The sequence below is a fragment of the Mirounga angustirostris genome, unplaced genomic scaffold (assembly GCF_029215605.1).
Source record: "Mirounga angustirostris isolate CCGP_5_RB_7025 unplaced genomic scaffold, mMirAng1.0.hap1 SCAF_15, whole genome shotgun sequence".
Lineage (NCBI taxonomy): Eukaryota > Metazoa > Chordata > Mammalia > Carnivora > Phocidae > Mirounga > Mirounga angustirostris.
The window spans coordinates 63,428,623-63,447,132 of record NW_026991723.1 but is presented as its reverse complement, the minus strand read 5'-3'; the positions used below and the strand labels follow the sequence as shown (position 1 = coordinate 63,447,132).

Below are 18,510 nucleotides of genomic sequence, written 5' to 3'. Positions count from 1 at the left end.
AGGCTCTTTTTTTTTTTTTTTAAAGATTTTATTTATTTGAGAGAGAGGATGAGAGGAGAGAGAGAGCACATGAGAGGGGGTAGGGTCAGAGGGAGAAGCAGACTCCCCGCTGAGCAGGGAGCCCGATGCGGGACTCGATACTGGGACTCCAGGATCATGACCTGAGCCGAAGGCAGTTGCTCAACCAACTGAGCCACCCAGGCGCCCTAGGCTCTTTAACTCATAATATACATACATATATACATACACATATTTAGAACTGTTAATGGATATAATGCTCAGCATAAGCAATATATAAGTACTCAAATAGTGTACTATATATAGTATATGCACATTCATACATACATAAATATGTCTACAAATCAACACAAGGGAAAAAGAAAATACTCCAAAAAATGGGCAAAGAATATGAAATATTGATTCACCAAAAAAAAATGGTCAATAAATATATGGCACATTTTCAACTTCTAATAATCAAATGAAAATTTTAAAAAAAAATTTTTTTGCCTTACAGATTTATAAAATTTAAAAGGATTGACAAAATCCACCACCAAAAGGCCAAGGGGAAACAAGCAGTCAGGTATACTGCTACTGGTGAGAATGTTATCTGCACATGAGGATCCCACTGCTCAACAATTCCACATCGAGGAATTTAGCCTAAAGAAATTTAAGACAGTTGGAAGAGGGAACAGCTTCAGTCTTCCCAATACAGGGGTGACTAAAACACCAGTAAGAAACCTACAATCTTGGGGCACCTGGGTGGCTCAGTGGTTAAGTGTCTGCCTTCGGCTCAGGTCACGATCCCAGGGTCCTGGGATCGAGCCCCGCATCGGGCTCCCTGCTCCACAGGAAGCCTGCTTCTCCCTCCCCGACTCCCTCTGTCTCTGTGTCTCTCTCTGTCAAATAAATAAATAAAATCTTTAAAAAAAAAAAAAAAAGAAACCTACAATCTTTCTGGCTTAAACACCAAAGGATAGAGTTCAGGGCAACCAGAGCCACTAAAAAGAGAAAGCAAAAGCCAGAAAGGAGAGAGTCAGAAGGGACTCCCAGATTCTGTATATAAATTCAGACCAAATTTCTAGTTAACTCTCAAAATACTCATGGGGCAGACTCTAAGTAGTGCAGATAAGATTAAAAATAATGAAGTAATATTTGTGTTGTTTCCCACAACAGGGAAGAGAGTCTGCAGTTTGAGTTCAGCCAACTTAAATGTTTAGAAAATGACAATATTCGTCAGGAGAACATAACAGAATTCAAACACTAAAACATATTCACAATGCATATAATAAATTCAAAATTACTCTAATACAAAGAAAAAGGAAACACTATCCATTCTCAAATGAAAAATCAAAAGAGATCATCCCTGAGATATCCCAGATGCTGAAATGAGCAAATTTTAAAGCAGTAATAGTATCTATGCTCAAGGAAAATATGCTTGTAATGAACGAAAAGTCAGGAAAACTCAGCCAAGAAATCAAAACTAGAGGGGTGTCTGGGTGGCGCAGTCGGTTGAGCGTCTGACTCTTGGTTTCAGCTCAGGTCATGATCTCAGCTCAGGGCATGATCTCAGGGTCGTGGGATGGAGAGCCCCACGTCAGGCTCCACACATGCTCTGTGGGGAGTCTGCTTGAGATTCTCTCTCTCCCCCTCTGCCCCTCCCCACCAAGTTGGCTTTTTTCCCCTTTTCTTCTCTTTGTAGTCTTTTTTCTGATCCGTTAATTTTTTTTTTAAGTATAGTTGACCCACAATGTTACATTAGTTTCAGGTGTACAACATAGTGATTCAACTTCTTTATGTTATGCTCTTCCCTTCCATTTATTTGACACAGAGAGAGAGAGAGAGCATACAGCAGAGGGAGCAGGAGAGGGAGAGGGAGAAGCAGGTTCCCCACTGAGCAGGGAGCCCGATACAGCGCTCGATCCCAGGATGCTGGGATCATGACCTGAGCTGAAGGCAGTCGTTTAATCGACTGAGCCACTCAGGTGCCCCAAAATGTCAACATCTTAAATAAGAGATTCATTTCCTTTCAGTGACAATTAGAACTTACATTTGAATAGAACCTTAATATTTTTTCAAAGCATCTTCATACCTATTATTGCCAGTCTGTCCTCTTAACTCAAGGAAAGAAGCATGGAAAGTACAAATAATAGTACTTCATCTGACAACAGAAAAATCAGTGGGCTCTGAACCCAACTTCTTTTGGGGTTCAAGGTATTTTAAGCTTTTCAATTTGAAGAATGTAGAATGATAAAATTTTTAAAATGTAAAAATTTTTCAAAATAGGTTTGGTTTCCTCACCTGAAATTGACATGCACATTTCAAACTGTCCCCATCTTCTTTACAGACTCCTCCATATTTACATGACGATTCATCACAAACTCTTACATCAGACTCCCTCACATTTAATTCTGAAAAAGAAGGGGAAAAAATGTTTCAAATGTCTTTTTGTACCCAAATGTACATATATAAAAGAAAAAATACCTTAAAATGTGTTGATCACCACATTCACAAGTATAGTAATAGACATAACACACAAAAAATCAAGTCCCATAGGACACAAAATGTTCAGAATTCCTCAAGGAGAATCTTGCATAATAGTATACCTAATGTAACCCAAACCAAAATAAAACTCAAAATTTCAGGATTTCACAGAATTCCCAAAGGTAAATCTACAGAATTTTTCTATTTGGCCTGCCAAGAGCTTAAGACAGTCTTCTTACTATTGTCTTGGTATCTTAGATTTTGGTTTTTTTGGGTTTTTTTTACAGATTTTTTAAAAAATATTCTCTACATCCAACATGTGGTTCGAACTCATGACCCCAGATCAAGAGTCATGTGCTCTACTGGCTGAGCCAGCCAGGTACTCCCTTAGATTATTTTTCTAGGGATTAAGTTACTTTTAAGGAGAACAAATAAGAGTAATTAAAAGAAATCTTAATTCTTTTGATACCCAAATAAATTTCAGATTATCATAATTCACTCTAGACAAACTATTTTAATTACAAAAGAATTATAAAGTAAACCAGAATTTCATACAATAGATATATATGGAGCATTAATGTACACAGAATAAAAAAGATTAAAAATCTTACTCTTAAAATTTTTAAATGACTGATTTAATTCTACTCTACCACAGGAAGCAGAGCAATCAACAATACTATCATTCTGCGGTCATTTCATTCCTGCTCCAAGACCATCGGTCTTGCTATCAAATTAAGCTTTCTAGAATCACATAGAATTGAGTGAAAACCACTAAAAGCAATTTTTACATCCTCCCTATTGGGAATGAGAGATATAACAACGAACAATAAACAATAAAATGACAGCAACAATAGCAAACAAGAAACAAATTGTTTTAAAAACCCAGCCCATTGTAGGGGTGAACAAATGAGTCTGGGAACAGGAAGGCCTAAGTTAGCTTCTGACTGTCGCTCAGTAGCTGAGGGACTCTGGGAAGGGCACAAGGTCTCCTGCAGCTCTGGGTCATGATGAGGTCTTGGCAAACAGATCTCAGGGAATATTTCTCCAGCAACCTCCCATCCCTGGTTGTTTTCTAGTTCCAGATTTCAAAGCGGGACCGACTGGACTGAGTCAAGAAGGTTCTGTATCTAGTGACATCTGTCCTGGTGACATTTCTTTGCCTCTCTCTGCCCTACCTGTTCTCACTGCTCTACAATGATGTCTTGGGTCTCCTACTCCTAGCTGAACTTCCAAGAAACCAGCAGTCAAGTACCTAAATCCCAGTGAGTTAACAGTATTTATCTGAATAACCTCTCTCAACCAAGAACTGCACTGGGTCAAGTATACATCTGTGTAACTATAGGTTACAAAATTTTTCTTTTCCTTAAATGAAACTCAGGTGTTTAAAAAAAAAAAAAAAAGACATGAGCTGAAACTTAACAGGAAACTATTAGAGCTATTTTGTTGTTCTGTTTCCAGCTATTTCAGGCACAGATGATCATCTTTTAATTCCTTTCACCTTGGCTATTTGGCTATGGAGGCTCTATGCTCTTGGATCCCCATATCTCCCAATTTTTGCTTACTCATCCTTCTCCCCCTTGACGAGTTGCATTAGCACCTGAGGCTCAATCCTAAGCATGGGGTTTCCTTTTTTTTTTTTTTTCTATCTGCCCACATTCCTACTAGGAACTTGCACAAGGTCCAGTTCCAACTACTGTCTAATGTATGCACATCTTGAAACTCAAGGAAGATTAACTAAATATTAATAAAGAACTGCTCTGGAGAAGAGAATAAGAGTGCATAATATCTTTGTTCAACTACAGGTTTAGCCAATTTTAGGGGTCATAGAAATAAAAACAAATGTACAATTCAAGAAATAAAATTTAGTGCATTTCTCCTCTTCTTTGTAGGCTTAAAGTTCACACTGGGTTCCAATTCAATCAGACATATAAAACAAGAATAAGTAATGTTTTTATTCTATTTGTGGGCCAAGATCATGCTCTGAGTTGCTCTGACTTTTATGACTTGGGCTTGAGATTCTTTGAGGTCTGTTTCACCTACTGTATTTTTAAAGTACAACGGGGCTGCAGTCTAGAACCTAAAACATCCCTGCCACCAAGATTCACACATCTCTGGAGACTGAGAGTTATTCAAAGCATCTGTTTGCATGTGGTTAGACTAAGAAACATTTTGGGACAATAATCATCCTTACTAGAGAGAGGCAGAAAAGCTTGGCGCAATAAACAAAGCTTGAACAGGAGGAGTGGTCACATGCACAGGTTGGTGTCTATCACTTGGACTGCTCCCCCAGCCCAGCCCCAAGAGCTCATCATAACAGAAGAGCTACAGTGAGAAACTAAATAACAGCTTTCACTGAAAGCTTTGAAGCAACAAGATTAAAGAGCTCTGCTTTGATGTCCACATAACAATATATAATAGCAGGAGAGAAAAGAGGCTGGGATACCTCAACAGCCCCAGCATCAGCATTACACCTGGCCGGACAGCACAAGGCCAAGGAGATAATCAGGCACAGAGATACACCTGTTATGGAGGGGCTGCAACATGGCAGGAAGAAAAAGACGTGCTATGTGGCAGTGGCCAGAATACATTAGTGAGCCCACATGAAACACCCTTTGGTGACTCCAAGAATAAACTTGGGTGGGGGCAATTTGGGGGAGCTAGAGGTCCTACATTAATGTAAGGGTAAAAGTCATGAAATTCTGATTACACTGGTTATTAGTCATGTTTTATTTTATGCCTATCCTATTATTAAATTCATGCTATTTTCATGTGTATTAATGTGTTAAATGTGATTATTTAGTTGATCAGGAAACAAGTATCTACTGTATATCTAATTCTATGCTAAGAAATTGGGACACACAGAAAAATATATAGCAGGGAGCCTATGATCTTGCTAACATATGGAACAATTAGTGATGAATTCAATATAGTCTATAAGGAGAAAATGCTGTTGTACAGGCTATGATTGCTCTAGGAATTTCAAGAAGTAGGAGATAAAAATGGATTTGAAGCAGAGGATGCAGTATCAAAGATGGCAAGACTTACACGGACTTGGAAAAATTAGTAAGACTTTATGGCTGATTATAAAACTGATATAGGATTAAAAACACTAATATACAGAATTTAAAAACAACATTTAAAAGTAAAGAATGTTTTAGGGGCACCTGGGTGGCTCAGTCAGTTAAGTGTCTGTCTTCAGCTCAAGTCATGATCTTGGGGTCCTAGGACTGAGCCCCACATGGGGCTTCCCTGCTCAGTGGAGAGTCTACTTCTCCCTCTCCCTCTGTTCCTCTCCCCCCCGACCCCCACTCATGTACAGGTGCAGACGTACTCTCTCTCCCTCCCAAATAAAATCTTTAAAAATAAAAATAAAAATAAATAAAAGTAAAGAATGTTTTAATTGCCCACAACATATAATACTGAAAGAGAATGTTCTTATCTGGAAAAATAATTTAAGTGAAAGTAGAGACACAAGTAGATAAATAGTACACATAAATATTAATTATCAGTGGTTCCCTAACCATGCTCCTTATGAAAACTGATGGCCTAGAGTGTACCTTCATTAAAATCAAATAAGAGGGCGCCTGGGTGACTCAGTTGGTTAAGGGACTGCCTTCGGCTCAGGTCATGATCCTGGAGTCCCTGGATCGAGTCCCGCATCGGGCTCCCTGCTCGGCAGGGAGTCTGCTTCTCCCTCTGACCCTCCTCCCTCTCATGTGCTCTCTCTCAAATAAATAAATAAAATCTTTTAAAAAAAAATCAAATAAGAATTTCATTTTCTCATTTGCAAGGGAAAAAAGTCAATGGAAAGAATTTTCTCATTTTTTAAGAGTTTTTGTCACATATTTCTTAAACCTTCAATATCTGAGATTACTTCCTTGCTAATTATCAACAAAACTAAAGTTCCACAAATAAGTAAAGATTATTACAGGAAAAGTGTTTTATGAGAACACAAGCTCATGAATGTACATTTTAAATTATTTTGTTACTGTGGCAGTCACAGCTAATTGCCTATCCTGGATCTATTCTTACTTCGTAAGAGAATCCCAGTTTTATTCAGGGAAGGAAGCTGCTCAGCTAAATAATCTGTATTTCCCAGACCCCCTTGCAATGTACCACAGTTCATACGTAAGCACTGTCCCTTCCTCCTTCATTCTTCCACTCTCTGTCCTGCCTGGAGAGTAAAACTCTTGCCTAAGGTTGTGGTGGCTATCTTACATGCACAAAGATGACAGCTATAGGCTAAAGATGGTAGACCAGAAGGACAAGAGCAAGAGTATGGAAAGCGAGAAAAATTAGAGAATCATCATGCCTACCCTGGATATCACCCATTCAGACTCACTGTTATAGGAAATAAACACATAAATAAATAAAGCCCTTATCATTTAAGCCACTATTGGTCAGGTCACTGATACGTGTAGTAAAACACAAACCTGACATACTGATTGCACAAAAATTTAGGTGCTACATCACCATTCACATGATACGTTTATCAAGAGCATCATGACTTCCTGGTATTCTTACTTCTCTGACAAATTTGAAAACCAATGCCTTAGCTCAAACTCAGTACAAAAGGAATTCTATTTTGGGATCATCTTCTGAATGTTATTTCTTTTCAAGTATTCAATACAGTACCAGGTATCAAGAGGGCACTCTACTACCTGTCAATGATGACGATAATTACACAGCTGCCTTCCTGAACCCAAAATGGAAACTCAGCAAAATAGATGAGTCATACTAAGGCCCTCAAAAATCAATTCTCCAAACAGAAATATTTTACACAAAGAAGCACTTAGAACAGTGGCTCAAAACAAAAATATTTTGCTCTGGTTGCAAATGTGCCCATCACACAATTTTCTAAATGTAAAACTTGTCTCCATGTTCATTAAGATCTCAAAGCTGGGAAACAATAAACACTAGAGGAAGGAACCCTACACACTGTGAACTTGAGCTGCCCAAATCCCTAACTTTCAGCAGAACTAACTAGGTTCGGGCTATAGTTCAAAATGAGACTCCCTTAGCCCTCCAGAACGGTATGACTTTTCTACCACCCCTCCATTAAACAGAAGGTAGTCTGGGGAATCTTATGAGACAGCTAACACCAATGGAGAGCCAAAAGTGAAAAAACTTTGCAAGATGTTACAATAGAATTCAGGGCTTCTCAACCTCAACACTACTGACATCCTGAGTTAGGTAATTCTTTGATGCGTATCACAGGGCTATCCAGTTCACTGGAGGATGTTTAGCAACATCTCTGGCCTCTATCCACTAGATGTCAGCGGGACTATCCCAGCTGTAACAACCAAAAATGTCTCCAGACATTACCAAATGTCCACTGGGGAGTAAAATCACCCTCTGCTGAGAACCACTACCAAAGATGACCAAAGCCTTGACTCAAGCTTTACATTTAATTCTCTAACATAATCACTATAAAGAAAATGAGTCAAATAAACAGCAATCTCCAAGATCTCTGCACATTACCATGGCTATTTTTCATTTCAATAGAGGGATCCAAATATATTATATCCAAATTTATGTCAAGTCCTGGCTCAGAGTGAGTGCCCCTCCTTTAATAATGCCTCAACCTGTAGCGAGCCTGGCTTCCTCTCCCTTCCTATCAAAACTCTATCAAAGGTCAACAGAATCTCCTCTTTTAAAGATTCCATAACTTTTTTCTTAGCCTTCCAACTCTTTTATTGACCTTTCTACAGAAGCTGATACTCCTGGCCTCCCCTTCCAATCTAATAATCTTGATTATCCCCCCAAATCTCTGATCACTTCTCATTTAGTCACTCCTTTTCCTTTTCTTACTTCTCAGTCCATGTCCATAGCGCCCTTAGAGAACTTATCTCCAACTTAACCAACTCTCCAGGGAAATCAAAGTATGCTATTCTCTGTAAAACATACCAACCAATGCCCATGGCACAGTGAATCTCCAAGGCTACCAGGCCACTCTCTAGAACACTCATCAGGACTATAGCTCCAAGCAGGGGAGTTGCTCTTGTGCTACATCCAGACCATGTATTTGTTATTGGAATTACATGGTTTCAACATTTCATAAGAATGAAAATAAACTGTTATGAAAACAAAATTGAATGCTATGGAAAGACTTAAGGTAAGCTGCTTTCTCTTGCACAGGCAAGAGAAAAATCTAGAATTCTGCATCCACAAGTCTTTACGTTCCTTTTTAAAGAGATTAAAACTGGGATTTGTAACCAATGTATGCTTATTCAAGAAAGAGGAAATTCCAACTACTCTCAAAGAAAAATTCTGGGCCCTCTTTCAAAATAGTGTTTAATAGGGGTGACTGGGTGGCTCAGTCGGTTAAGCGTCTGACACTTGATTTTGGCTCAGGTCATGATCTTAGGGTTGTGGGATTGAGCTCCATGCTGGGCATGCAGCCTACTTAAGAGTCTCTCTCCTTCTCCCGCACCCCCACCCCTGCTCTCTCCCTAAAAATAAAAAAAAAATGTTTTTAAACAAAAATAGTGTTTAATAAATCTATATATTTATGTTTTTAAGTTCAAATAAAATGCTACATGCATTTATAAATTATTCTTGTGACTCTCCCCTTTAAATAACTTTCTTGATTAACCAACTAACTACAAGAATCTTAAGGCACCAAGACAAGAGGGCTCCTACTATGTATAAAAATGTTCTGCCCTCAGCCATCCCACTGTGTCATCTCATTTTGCTTCGTCTCTCTCAGCATTCTCATCCACTTGCACCACTTCGAGTCTTCAAACCTGCTTTTCCCCAACGGTTTAATATTAAAGCCATCTCATCTGCCATTTCCAGTCCTCAGAGCACTACAGGGGGAAAGTCCTATAATGAATGTGAAGTACTTATCAACATGTGGGAATCTTTAGTTCATCTTTAGTTGATTCCTTATTGACTCCCCATAGGACATGTTCAAACTCTTTACCTTGTTCTTAGTTCTTAAGAATAACCTCATTTCAATGGGTTTATACACATGTCTAGATGTTCACAGTATTCGGGAAAACCTTCCCTTTTTTAGAAAAACACACCAATCCTGTCAGGACAGGACCCCAATCTCTACACTGAGAACAGCAGAAATATTTGAAATATTTAAATATTTCAAATATCCCACACCACAAAATGGTGTGGTACAGCCAAGGAATACAGTAGAGCTATTTAAAAGGTTGTATATAATATGGGGTGATATAGAAATATGCTTATTATTGTCAAGTGAAAAAGCAGAGAACAAAACTATACACATGCACTAAGATTATGTATAAAAAACACATATAGGAAAACCCAGCCAGAAAAAAACCAAAATGGTAAAGGGACTGTGTTTACACCAGTTGAACAATGGATGATGATTTTTTCCTCTTTTCAAGTTTCTATACTGGTTATCTTTAACAGGGAAAAAAATATGATTTCAAACACAATCCCAAAGACAGTTTGCTATATAATGAACAAAGCATTATTAGTTTGAGGGTGGACAAGGGCAGGTTCACATGCTAGTTCTTCACCTTCTAGAACAATTACACCTTACCTTCCCTAGATATTGTAATGATTAGATATGTACTAAAAAGCAACAGTTCCCAGAAAAAGTAGGTATACAACAACAATTTACTTTCTTTCTCCAGATCAATCTAAGGGACACTTCTAATGAAACAAATCACTGCAAATACATTTCAGGGTAAAAATCAAATAGATTAAGGGGGCAGAGCAAGATGGCGGAGGAGTAGGAGACCTGGATTTCGTCTCCTCTCAGGAATTCAGCTGGATAGGGGTCAAACCATTCTGAACACCTACAAACTCAACAGGAGATCAAAGAAAAGAAGAGCAACAACTCTCTGAACAGAAAAGCAACCACTTTCTGGAAGGTAGGACGTGCGGAGAAGTGAATCCGAGGCGATATTCGGGAGGATAGACAGTGGAGGAGGGGCCTCTGTCGGCCACTTCTGGCAAGTGATAGAACCGCAGGGCACAAAATCGGAACTTTTAGAAGTCGGCTCGGCTGAGGGACGTCACTCCGGTGGCTAAGTGGGGGGTGGAACCCTTGTGGGACAGTGTGGTCTCAGGACCCTCGGGGTCACAGAAAGACCGGGGGCGCCTAAGTGCGGCAGAGCTCCCAGGGATCGGAGCGGGGAAGCCGGCTGCAGAGACGGAGCCGAGGCGCGGGCTCTCAGCTCGGGGTTACCATAAACCGTGATCCGCGGCACAGTCGGGCCACTGCTCCTCCAGCAGGGACCCAACAAGCAGCAGATCCAGGGAGACTCACCTTTTTCCCCTGGGAGGAGCGGCATGGGAGCACACCACAGGGATCTGCTGGGTTTGGAGACTCCACACGGGGTCAGGTGCCAGAGATAGAAATGCGTGGTCACAGGCCAGGTGAGCACGGAGTGCGGCCGGAGACCAGGGAGATGGGAGTAACTGACAGCTTTTCTCTGGGGGCGCACTGAGGAGCGGGGCCCTAGTTCTCGGCTCCTCCAAGGCGGAGATTGGGAGGCCGCCATTTTCACTCTCGGCCTCCAAAGCTGTACGGAAAGCTTGCAGGGAACAAAAGCTCCTGAGAGCAAACCCGAGCAGATTACTTAGCCTGGACCGGGCAAGGGCGGGGCAATTCCGCCTCCGGCAAAGACTTTTGGAAACCACGGCAAGAGGCCCCTCCCCCAGAAGATCAGCGAGAACAGCCAGCCAAGACCAAGTTTACCGATCAATGAGAACGGCAGAACTCCAACACTAGGGGAATAATGCACATAGAATTCATGGCTTTTTTACCATGATTCTGTAGTCTTTCAAAGTTAAGGGTTTTTTTTTAACTGTCTTTTTTTGAATTTGTCTTTTTCCCTTTTTCAACCAACATCTTACCAATCCCTTCTTTCATTTTTTATTTTTTTTTAAAGATTTTATTTATTTATTTGACAGAGAGAGACACAGCGAGAAGGGGAACACAAGCAGGGGGAGGGGGAGTGGGAGAGGGAGAAGCAGGCTCCCTGCAGAGCAGGGAGCCCAATGTGGGACTCGATCCCAGGACCCTGGGATCATGACCTGAGCCAAAGGCAGTCGCTCAACCGACTGAGCCACCCAGGCGCCCCAATCCCTTCTTTTAAAAAAAAATTATTTTTCATTTTTATTTTTCATTTTTAGAGTCATATTCTATCCCTTCATAGTAGTTACCCATATTTTTGGCATATATATATATAAGTTGTTCTCTCTTTAAAATTTTGAGATAGTTTCTTCTAACAGATCAAAATATACCCTAAATCTCTAGTGTATGGTTTTTTTCCTACTCCCCTGCCTGATCACATTCTCTCCCTTTTTTTTCCTTTTTTCTTAAAATCCTCTTCTTTCTTTTTTCAAACAACCTCTTATCAATTCCTTTTATAAAATTTTTTATAATTTCCATCTTTACAGTCATATTCCATCCCTTCATCATATCAACCCTTATTTTTGTACATATATAAGTTTTTCTTTCTTTAAAATTTTGGGAGGCACTTTCTTCTAACAGATCAAAATACACCCAAAATCTAGTGTGTGGCACTGATCAATATACCAGCCTGATCATATTTGATCACATTCTGGTTTTTTTTGTTTTTTTCTGTTTTTGTTTTTATCTTTTATCTTTTTCTTTTTTTTTTTTTTCTTTTTTCTCTCTTTCCCTTTCTTTTCCCACTGCTTCAGGTCTTTTCTAATTTGTTTAGAGTACATTTTCTGGGAACGTTGTTACCCTGTTAGCATTTTCTTCTCTCATTAATCTATTCTCCTCTGGACAAAATGACAAGACGGAAAAAATCACCTCAACAAAAAGAACAAGAGGTAGTACCGACTGCCAGGGACCTACTCAATACGGACATTAGTATGATGTCAGATCTAGAGTTCAGAATCATCACTTTAAAGATACTAGCTGGGCTTGAAAAAAGCATGGAAGTTATTAGAGAAACCCTATCTGGAGAAGTAAAAGAACTAAAATCTAACCAAGTAGAAATCAAAAAGGCCATTAATGAGGTGCAATCAAATATGGGGGCACTAACTGCTAGGATAAATGAGGCAGAAGAGAGAATCAGTGATATAGAAGACCAAATGATGGAAAATAAAGAAGCTGAGAAAAAGAGAGATAAACAACTACTGGATCACGAGGGCAGAATTCAATGTTTTGGCGATACCATAAGACAAAACAACATTAGAATAACTGGGATCCCAGAAGAAGAAGAAAGAGAGGGGCAGAAGGTATAATGGGGCAAATTATAGCAGAGAACTTCCCTAATTTGGGGAAGGAAACAGCCATCAAAATCCAGGAGGCACAGAGAACCCCTCAAAATCAATAAAAATAGGTCAACACCCCAACATCTAATAGTAAAACTTACGAATCTCAGAAACAAAGAGAAAATCCTGAAAGCAGCTCGGGAGAAGAGATCTGTAACCTACAATGGTAGAAACATTAGATTGGCAACAGACCTATCCACAGAGACCTGGCAGGCCAGAAAGGACTGGCAGGATATATTCAGAGCACTAAATGAGAAAAATATGCAGCCAAGAATACTATATCCAGCTAGGCTGTCACTGAAAATAGAAGGAGAGATAAAAAGCTTCCAGGACAAACAAAAACTAAAGGAATTTGCAAACACGAAACCAGCCCTACAAGAAATCTTGATAGGGGTCCTCTAAGCAAAGAGAGAGCCTAAAAGTAACATAGACCAGAAAGGAACACAGACAATATATGGTAACAGTCACCTTACAGGCAATACAATGGCACTAGATTCCTATCTTTCAATAATTACCCTGAGTGTTATTGGGCTAAATGCCCAAATCAAAAGACACAGGCTATCAGATTGGATTAAAAAACAAGACCCATCAATATGCTGTCTGCAAGAGACTCATTTTAGACCCAAAGACACCCCCAGATTTAAAGGGAGGGGCTGGAAAACCATTTACCATGCTAATGGACACCAAAAGAAAGCTGGGGTGGCAATCCTTATATCAGACAAATAAAATTTTAAACAAAACACTGTAATAAGAGATGAGGAAGGACACTATATCCTACTTAAAGGGTCTATCCAACAAGAAGATCTAACAATTGTAAATATCTATGCCCCTAACATGGGAGCAGCCAATTATATAAGGCAATTAATAACAAAAGCAAAGAAACACATCGACAACAATACAATAATAGTGGGGGACTTTAACACCCCCCTCACTGAAATGGACAGATCGTCTAAGCAAAAGATCAACAAGGAAATAAAGACTTTAAATGACACACTGGACCAAATGGACTTCACAGATATATTCAGAACATTCCATCCCAAAGCAACGGAATACACATTCTTCTCTAGTGCCCATGGAACATTCTCCAGAATCGATCATATCCTAGGTCATAAATCAGGTCTCAACCGGTACCAAAAGATTGGGATCATTCTCTGCTTATTTTCAGACCATGCTTTGAAACTAGAACTCAATCACAAGAGGAAAGTCGGAAAGAACTCAAATACATGGAGGCTAAAGAGCATCCTACTAAAGAATGAATGGGTCAACCAGGAAATTAAAGAAGAATTTAAAAAATTCATGGAAACCAATGAAAATGAAAACACAACTATTCAAAATCTTTGGGATGCAGCAAAGGCAGTCCTAAGAGGAAAGTATATAGCATTACAAGCCTTTCTCAAGAAACAAGAAAGGTCTCAAGTACACAACCTAACCCTACACCTAAAGGAGCTGGAGAAAGAACAGCAAATAAAGCCTAAACCCAGCAGGAGAAGAGAAATAATAAAGATCAGAGCAGAAATCAATGATATAGAAACTAAAAGAACAGTAGAACAGATCAACGAAACCAGGAGCTGGTTCTTTGAAAGAATTAACAAGATTGATAAACCCCTGGCCAGACTTACCAAAAAGAAAAGAGAAATGACCCAAATCAACAAAATCATGAATGAAAGAGGAGAGATCACAACCAACACCAGAGAAATACAAACAATTATAAGAACGTATTATGAGCAACTCTATGCCAGCAAATTAGATAACCTGGAAGAAATGGATGCATTCCTAGAGATGTATCAACTACCAAAACTGAACCAGGAAGAAACAGAAAACCTGAACAGACCTATAACCACTAAGGAAACTGAAGCAGTCATCAAAAATCTCCCAAAAAACAAAAGCCCAGGGCCAGATGGCTTCCCAGGGGAATTCTACCAAACATTTAAAGCAGAATTAATACCTATTCTTCTGAAACTGTTCCAAAGAATAGAAATGGAAGGAAAACTTCCAAACTCGTTTTATGAGGCCACCATTACCTTGATCCCAAAACCAGACAAAGACCCCATTAAAAAGGAGAACTACAGACCAATATCCCTGATGAACATGGATGCAAAAATTCTCACCAAAATACTAGCCAATAGGATCCAACAGTACATTAAAAGGATTATTCACCACGACCAAGTGGGATTTATCCCTGGGCTGCAAGGTTGGTTCAACATCTGCAAATCAATCAATGTGATACATTAACAAAAGAAAGAACAAGAATCACATGATCCTCTCAATAGATGCAGAAAAAGCATTTCACAAAGTACAGCATCCTTTCTTGATCAAAACTCTTCAGAGTATAGGGATCGAGGGTACATACCTCAATATCATAAAAGCCATCTATGAAAAACCTACAGCGAATATCATTCTCAATGGGCAAAAACTGAGAGCTTTCCCCCTAAGGTCAGGAATGTGGCAGGGTTGTCCACTATCACCACTGCCATTCAACATAGTATTAGAAGTCCTAGCCACAGCAATCAGACAACAAAAAGAAATAAAAGGCATCCGAATCAGCAAAGAAGAAGTCAAACTCTCAATCTTTGCAGATGATATGATACTTTATGTGGAAAACCCAAAAGACTCCACTCCAAAACTGCTAGAACTCATACAGGAATTCAGTCAAGTGGCAGGATATAAAATCAGTGCACAGAAGTCAGTGGCATTCCTATACACCAAAAACAAGACAGAAGAAAGAGAAATTAAGGAGTCGATCCCATTTACAATTGCACCCAAAACCATAAGATACCTAGGAATAAATCTAACCAAAGAGGCAAAGGATCTGTACTCAGAAAACTATAAAATACTCATGAAAGAAATTGAGGAAGACACAAAGAAATGGAAAAACGTTCCATGCTCATGGATTGGAAGAACAAATATTGTGAAGATGTCAATGCTACCTAGAGCAATCTACACATTCAATGCAATCCCCTCAAAATACCATCCACTTTTTTCAAAGAAATGGAACAAATCATCCTAAAATTTGTATGGAACCAGAAAAGACCCCGCATAGCCAGAGGAATGTTGAAAAAGAAAAGCAAAGCTGGCGGCATCACAATTCCGAACTTCCAGGTCTATTACAAAGCTGTCATCATCAAGACAGTATGGTACTGGCACAAAAACAGACACATAGATCAATGGAACAGAACAGAGAGCCCAGAAATGGACCCTCAACTCTATGGTCAACTCATCTTTGACAAAGCAGGAAAGAATGTCCAATGGAAAAAAAGACAGTCTCTTCAACAAATGGTGTTGGGAAAATTGGATAGCCACATGCAGAATGAAACTGGACCACTTCCTTACACCACACACAAAAATAGACTCCAAATGGTTGAAAGACCTCAATGTGAGACAGGAGTCCATCAAAATCCGAAAGGAGAACACAGGCAGCAACCTCTTCGACCTCAGCCGCAGCAACTTCTTCCTAGAAACATGGCCAAAGGCAAGGGAAGCAAGGGCAAAAATGAACTATTGGGACTTCATCAAGATAAAATCTTTTGCACAGCAAAAGAAACAGTCAACAAAACCAAAAGACAACCAACAGAATGGGAGAAGATATTTGCAAATGACATATCAGATAAAGGGCTAGTATCCAAAATCTATAAAGAACTCATCAAACTCAACACCCAAAGAACAAAGAATCCAATCAAGAAATGGGCAGAAGACATGAACAGACATTTTTCCAAAGAAGACATCCAAATGGCCAACAGACACATGAAAAAGTGCTCAATATCGCTCGGCATCAGGGAAATCCAAATCAAAACCTCAATGAGATACCACCTCACACCAGTCAGAATGGCTAAAATTAACAAGTCAGGAAATGACAGATGTTGGCGGGGATGCGGAGAAAGGGGAACCCTCCTACACTGTTGGTGGGAATGCAAGCTGGTGCAGCCACTCTGGAAAACAGTATGGAGGTTCCTCAAACAGTTGAAAATAGAGCTACCATATGACCCAGCAATTGCACTACTGGGTATTTACCCCAGTATTTGGTATTTACCCCAGATACAAAAGTAGGGATCTGAAAGGGTACTTGCACCCCGATGTTTATAGCAGCAATGTCCACAATAGCAAACTGTGGAAAGAGCCAAGATGTCCATTGACAGATGAATGGATAAAGAAGAGATGGTATATATACATATATATATATATATATATATATATATATATATATATATACACACACACACACACACAATGGAATATTATGCAGCCATCAAAAGGAATGAGATCTTGCCTTTGCAACGACGTGGATGGAACTGGAGGGTATTATGCTGAGTGAAATAAGTCAAACAGAGAAAGACATGTATCATATGACCTCACTGATATGAGGAATTCTTAATCTCAGGAAACAAACTGAGAGTTGCTGGAGTGGTGCGGGGTGGGAGAGATGGGGTGGCTGGGTGATAGACACTGGGGAGGTTATGTGCTCTGGTAAGCGCTGTGAATTGTGCAAGACTGTTGAATCTCAGATCTGTACCTCTGAAACAAATAATGCAATATATGTTAAGAAAAAAAAAAAAAGAAGATAGCGAGAGGGGAAGAATGAAGGGGGGGAAATCGGAGGGGGAGACGAACCATGAGAGACGATGGACTCTGAGAAACAAACTGAGGGTTCTAGAGGGGAGGGGGGTGGGAGGATGGGTTAGCCTGGTGATGGGTACTGAGGAGGGCACGTTCCGCATGGAGCACCGGGTGTTATGCACAAACAATGAATCATGGAACACTATATCTAAAACTAATGATGTAATGTATGGGGATTAACATAACAATAAAAAAATTTTTTAAAAAATCAAACAGATTTAGTAAATATTGACTTGAGTCTAAGCAATGAGAAGAATTAGAAATTAAATTCTCTTCAACTTGTTCATGAACCATATTATATTAGTTATCCTCTACCATAAAGATATGACACGGAAAATAAACTGTACTCAGTATTTCATGATATAAAACCAAAAGTAGTTTACATTAATATTAAAAAGCATTAATGGCAGAGATGACTAAAACTCTCTAAGCTATATTTAACAAAAAAATTTCACATATGCCACACAATTATCTGACTCTGGTATTTTTCATCCCATGCTACATACTACTGCCAAGCTACCCTCTGTTAAGTACCACTTTGAAAGTGTCAATCCTCCACCCAACACCTACAATCATTCTCTGCTGATTCCATCCTAAATGCCTCTGCTTCAGGCAAGGTGATGGGGAGGATGGTCTACTGCAGGATCAGAAAGAAGGCAAGACCCAGATCCCGAGCTGGATAGTAAAGGCACTCAGGGTCTTCCCAGGCCTATCTAGTCCTAATCATAGATTCCAAACTGCAGTACTCTCTCCTTCTTTTTCTGTCTTGGCAAACCTGTGTTTTTCCTCTTGCAGATCCATAAACTGTTATGTTGCAGTTATTAAAAAGACTGATGAAGAATCTCCATATTTCCTGACATAACACATTGTTTTTTAAAAGGCAGATTTTTTTAAATGTATGACACAAACTACTTTTTAATGCCTATATGCAAAAATCTGAAAAGTATATACATGAAAATATGAACCACAGTTATCTCTTGGTGGAATTTGAACTTTCTTCTTTATATTTTTCTGAATTGTCTGAGTTTTATAATGAACTTGTCTTATTTTTTAAATCAGATAAAACAAATATGTGCTACAGCATCTAAGAATCTTGAAAAAAATTATGTTAGGTGAACGAAGCCAGGCACAAAAGGCCACATATTGTATTTTTCCATTTATATGAAATGTCCAGAATAAGTA

The 18,510-nt window shown here is 39.3% G+C and overlaps 1 protein-coding gene across 2 annotated transcripts in view; it reads right to left on the bottom strand.

Annotated features, from left to right (window-relative positions):
* The window catches only part of TMEFF1 (transmembrane protein with EGF like and two follistatin like domains 1), a 90,712-nt gene that overhangs the window by 56,248 nt on the left and 15,954 nt on the right, over positions 1-18,510 (bottom strand). For both annotated transcript variants that reach the window (XM_045882788.2, XM_045882787.2), the window contains exon 2: positions 2,299-2,408. In XM_045882788.2, coding sequence (XP_045738744.1) covers positions 2,299-2,408 — 110 coding nt within the window. The remainder of the gene's footprint in view (positions 1-2,298; positions 2,409-18,510) is intronic.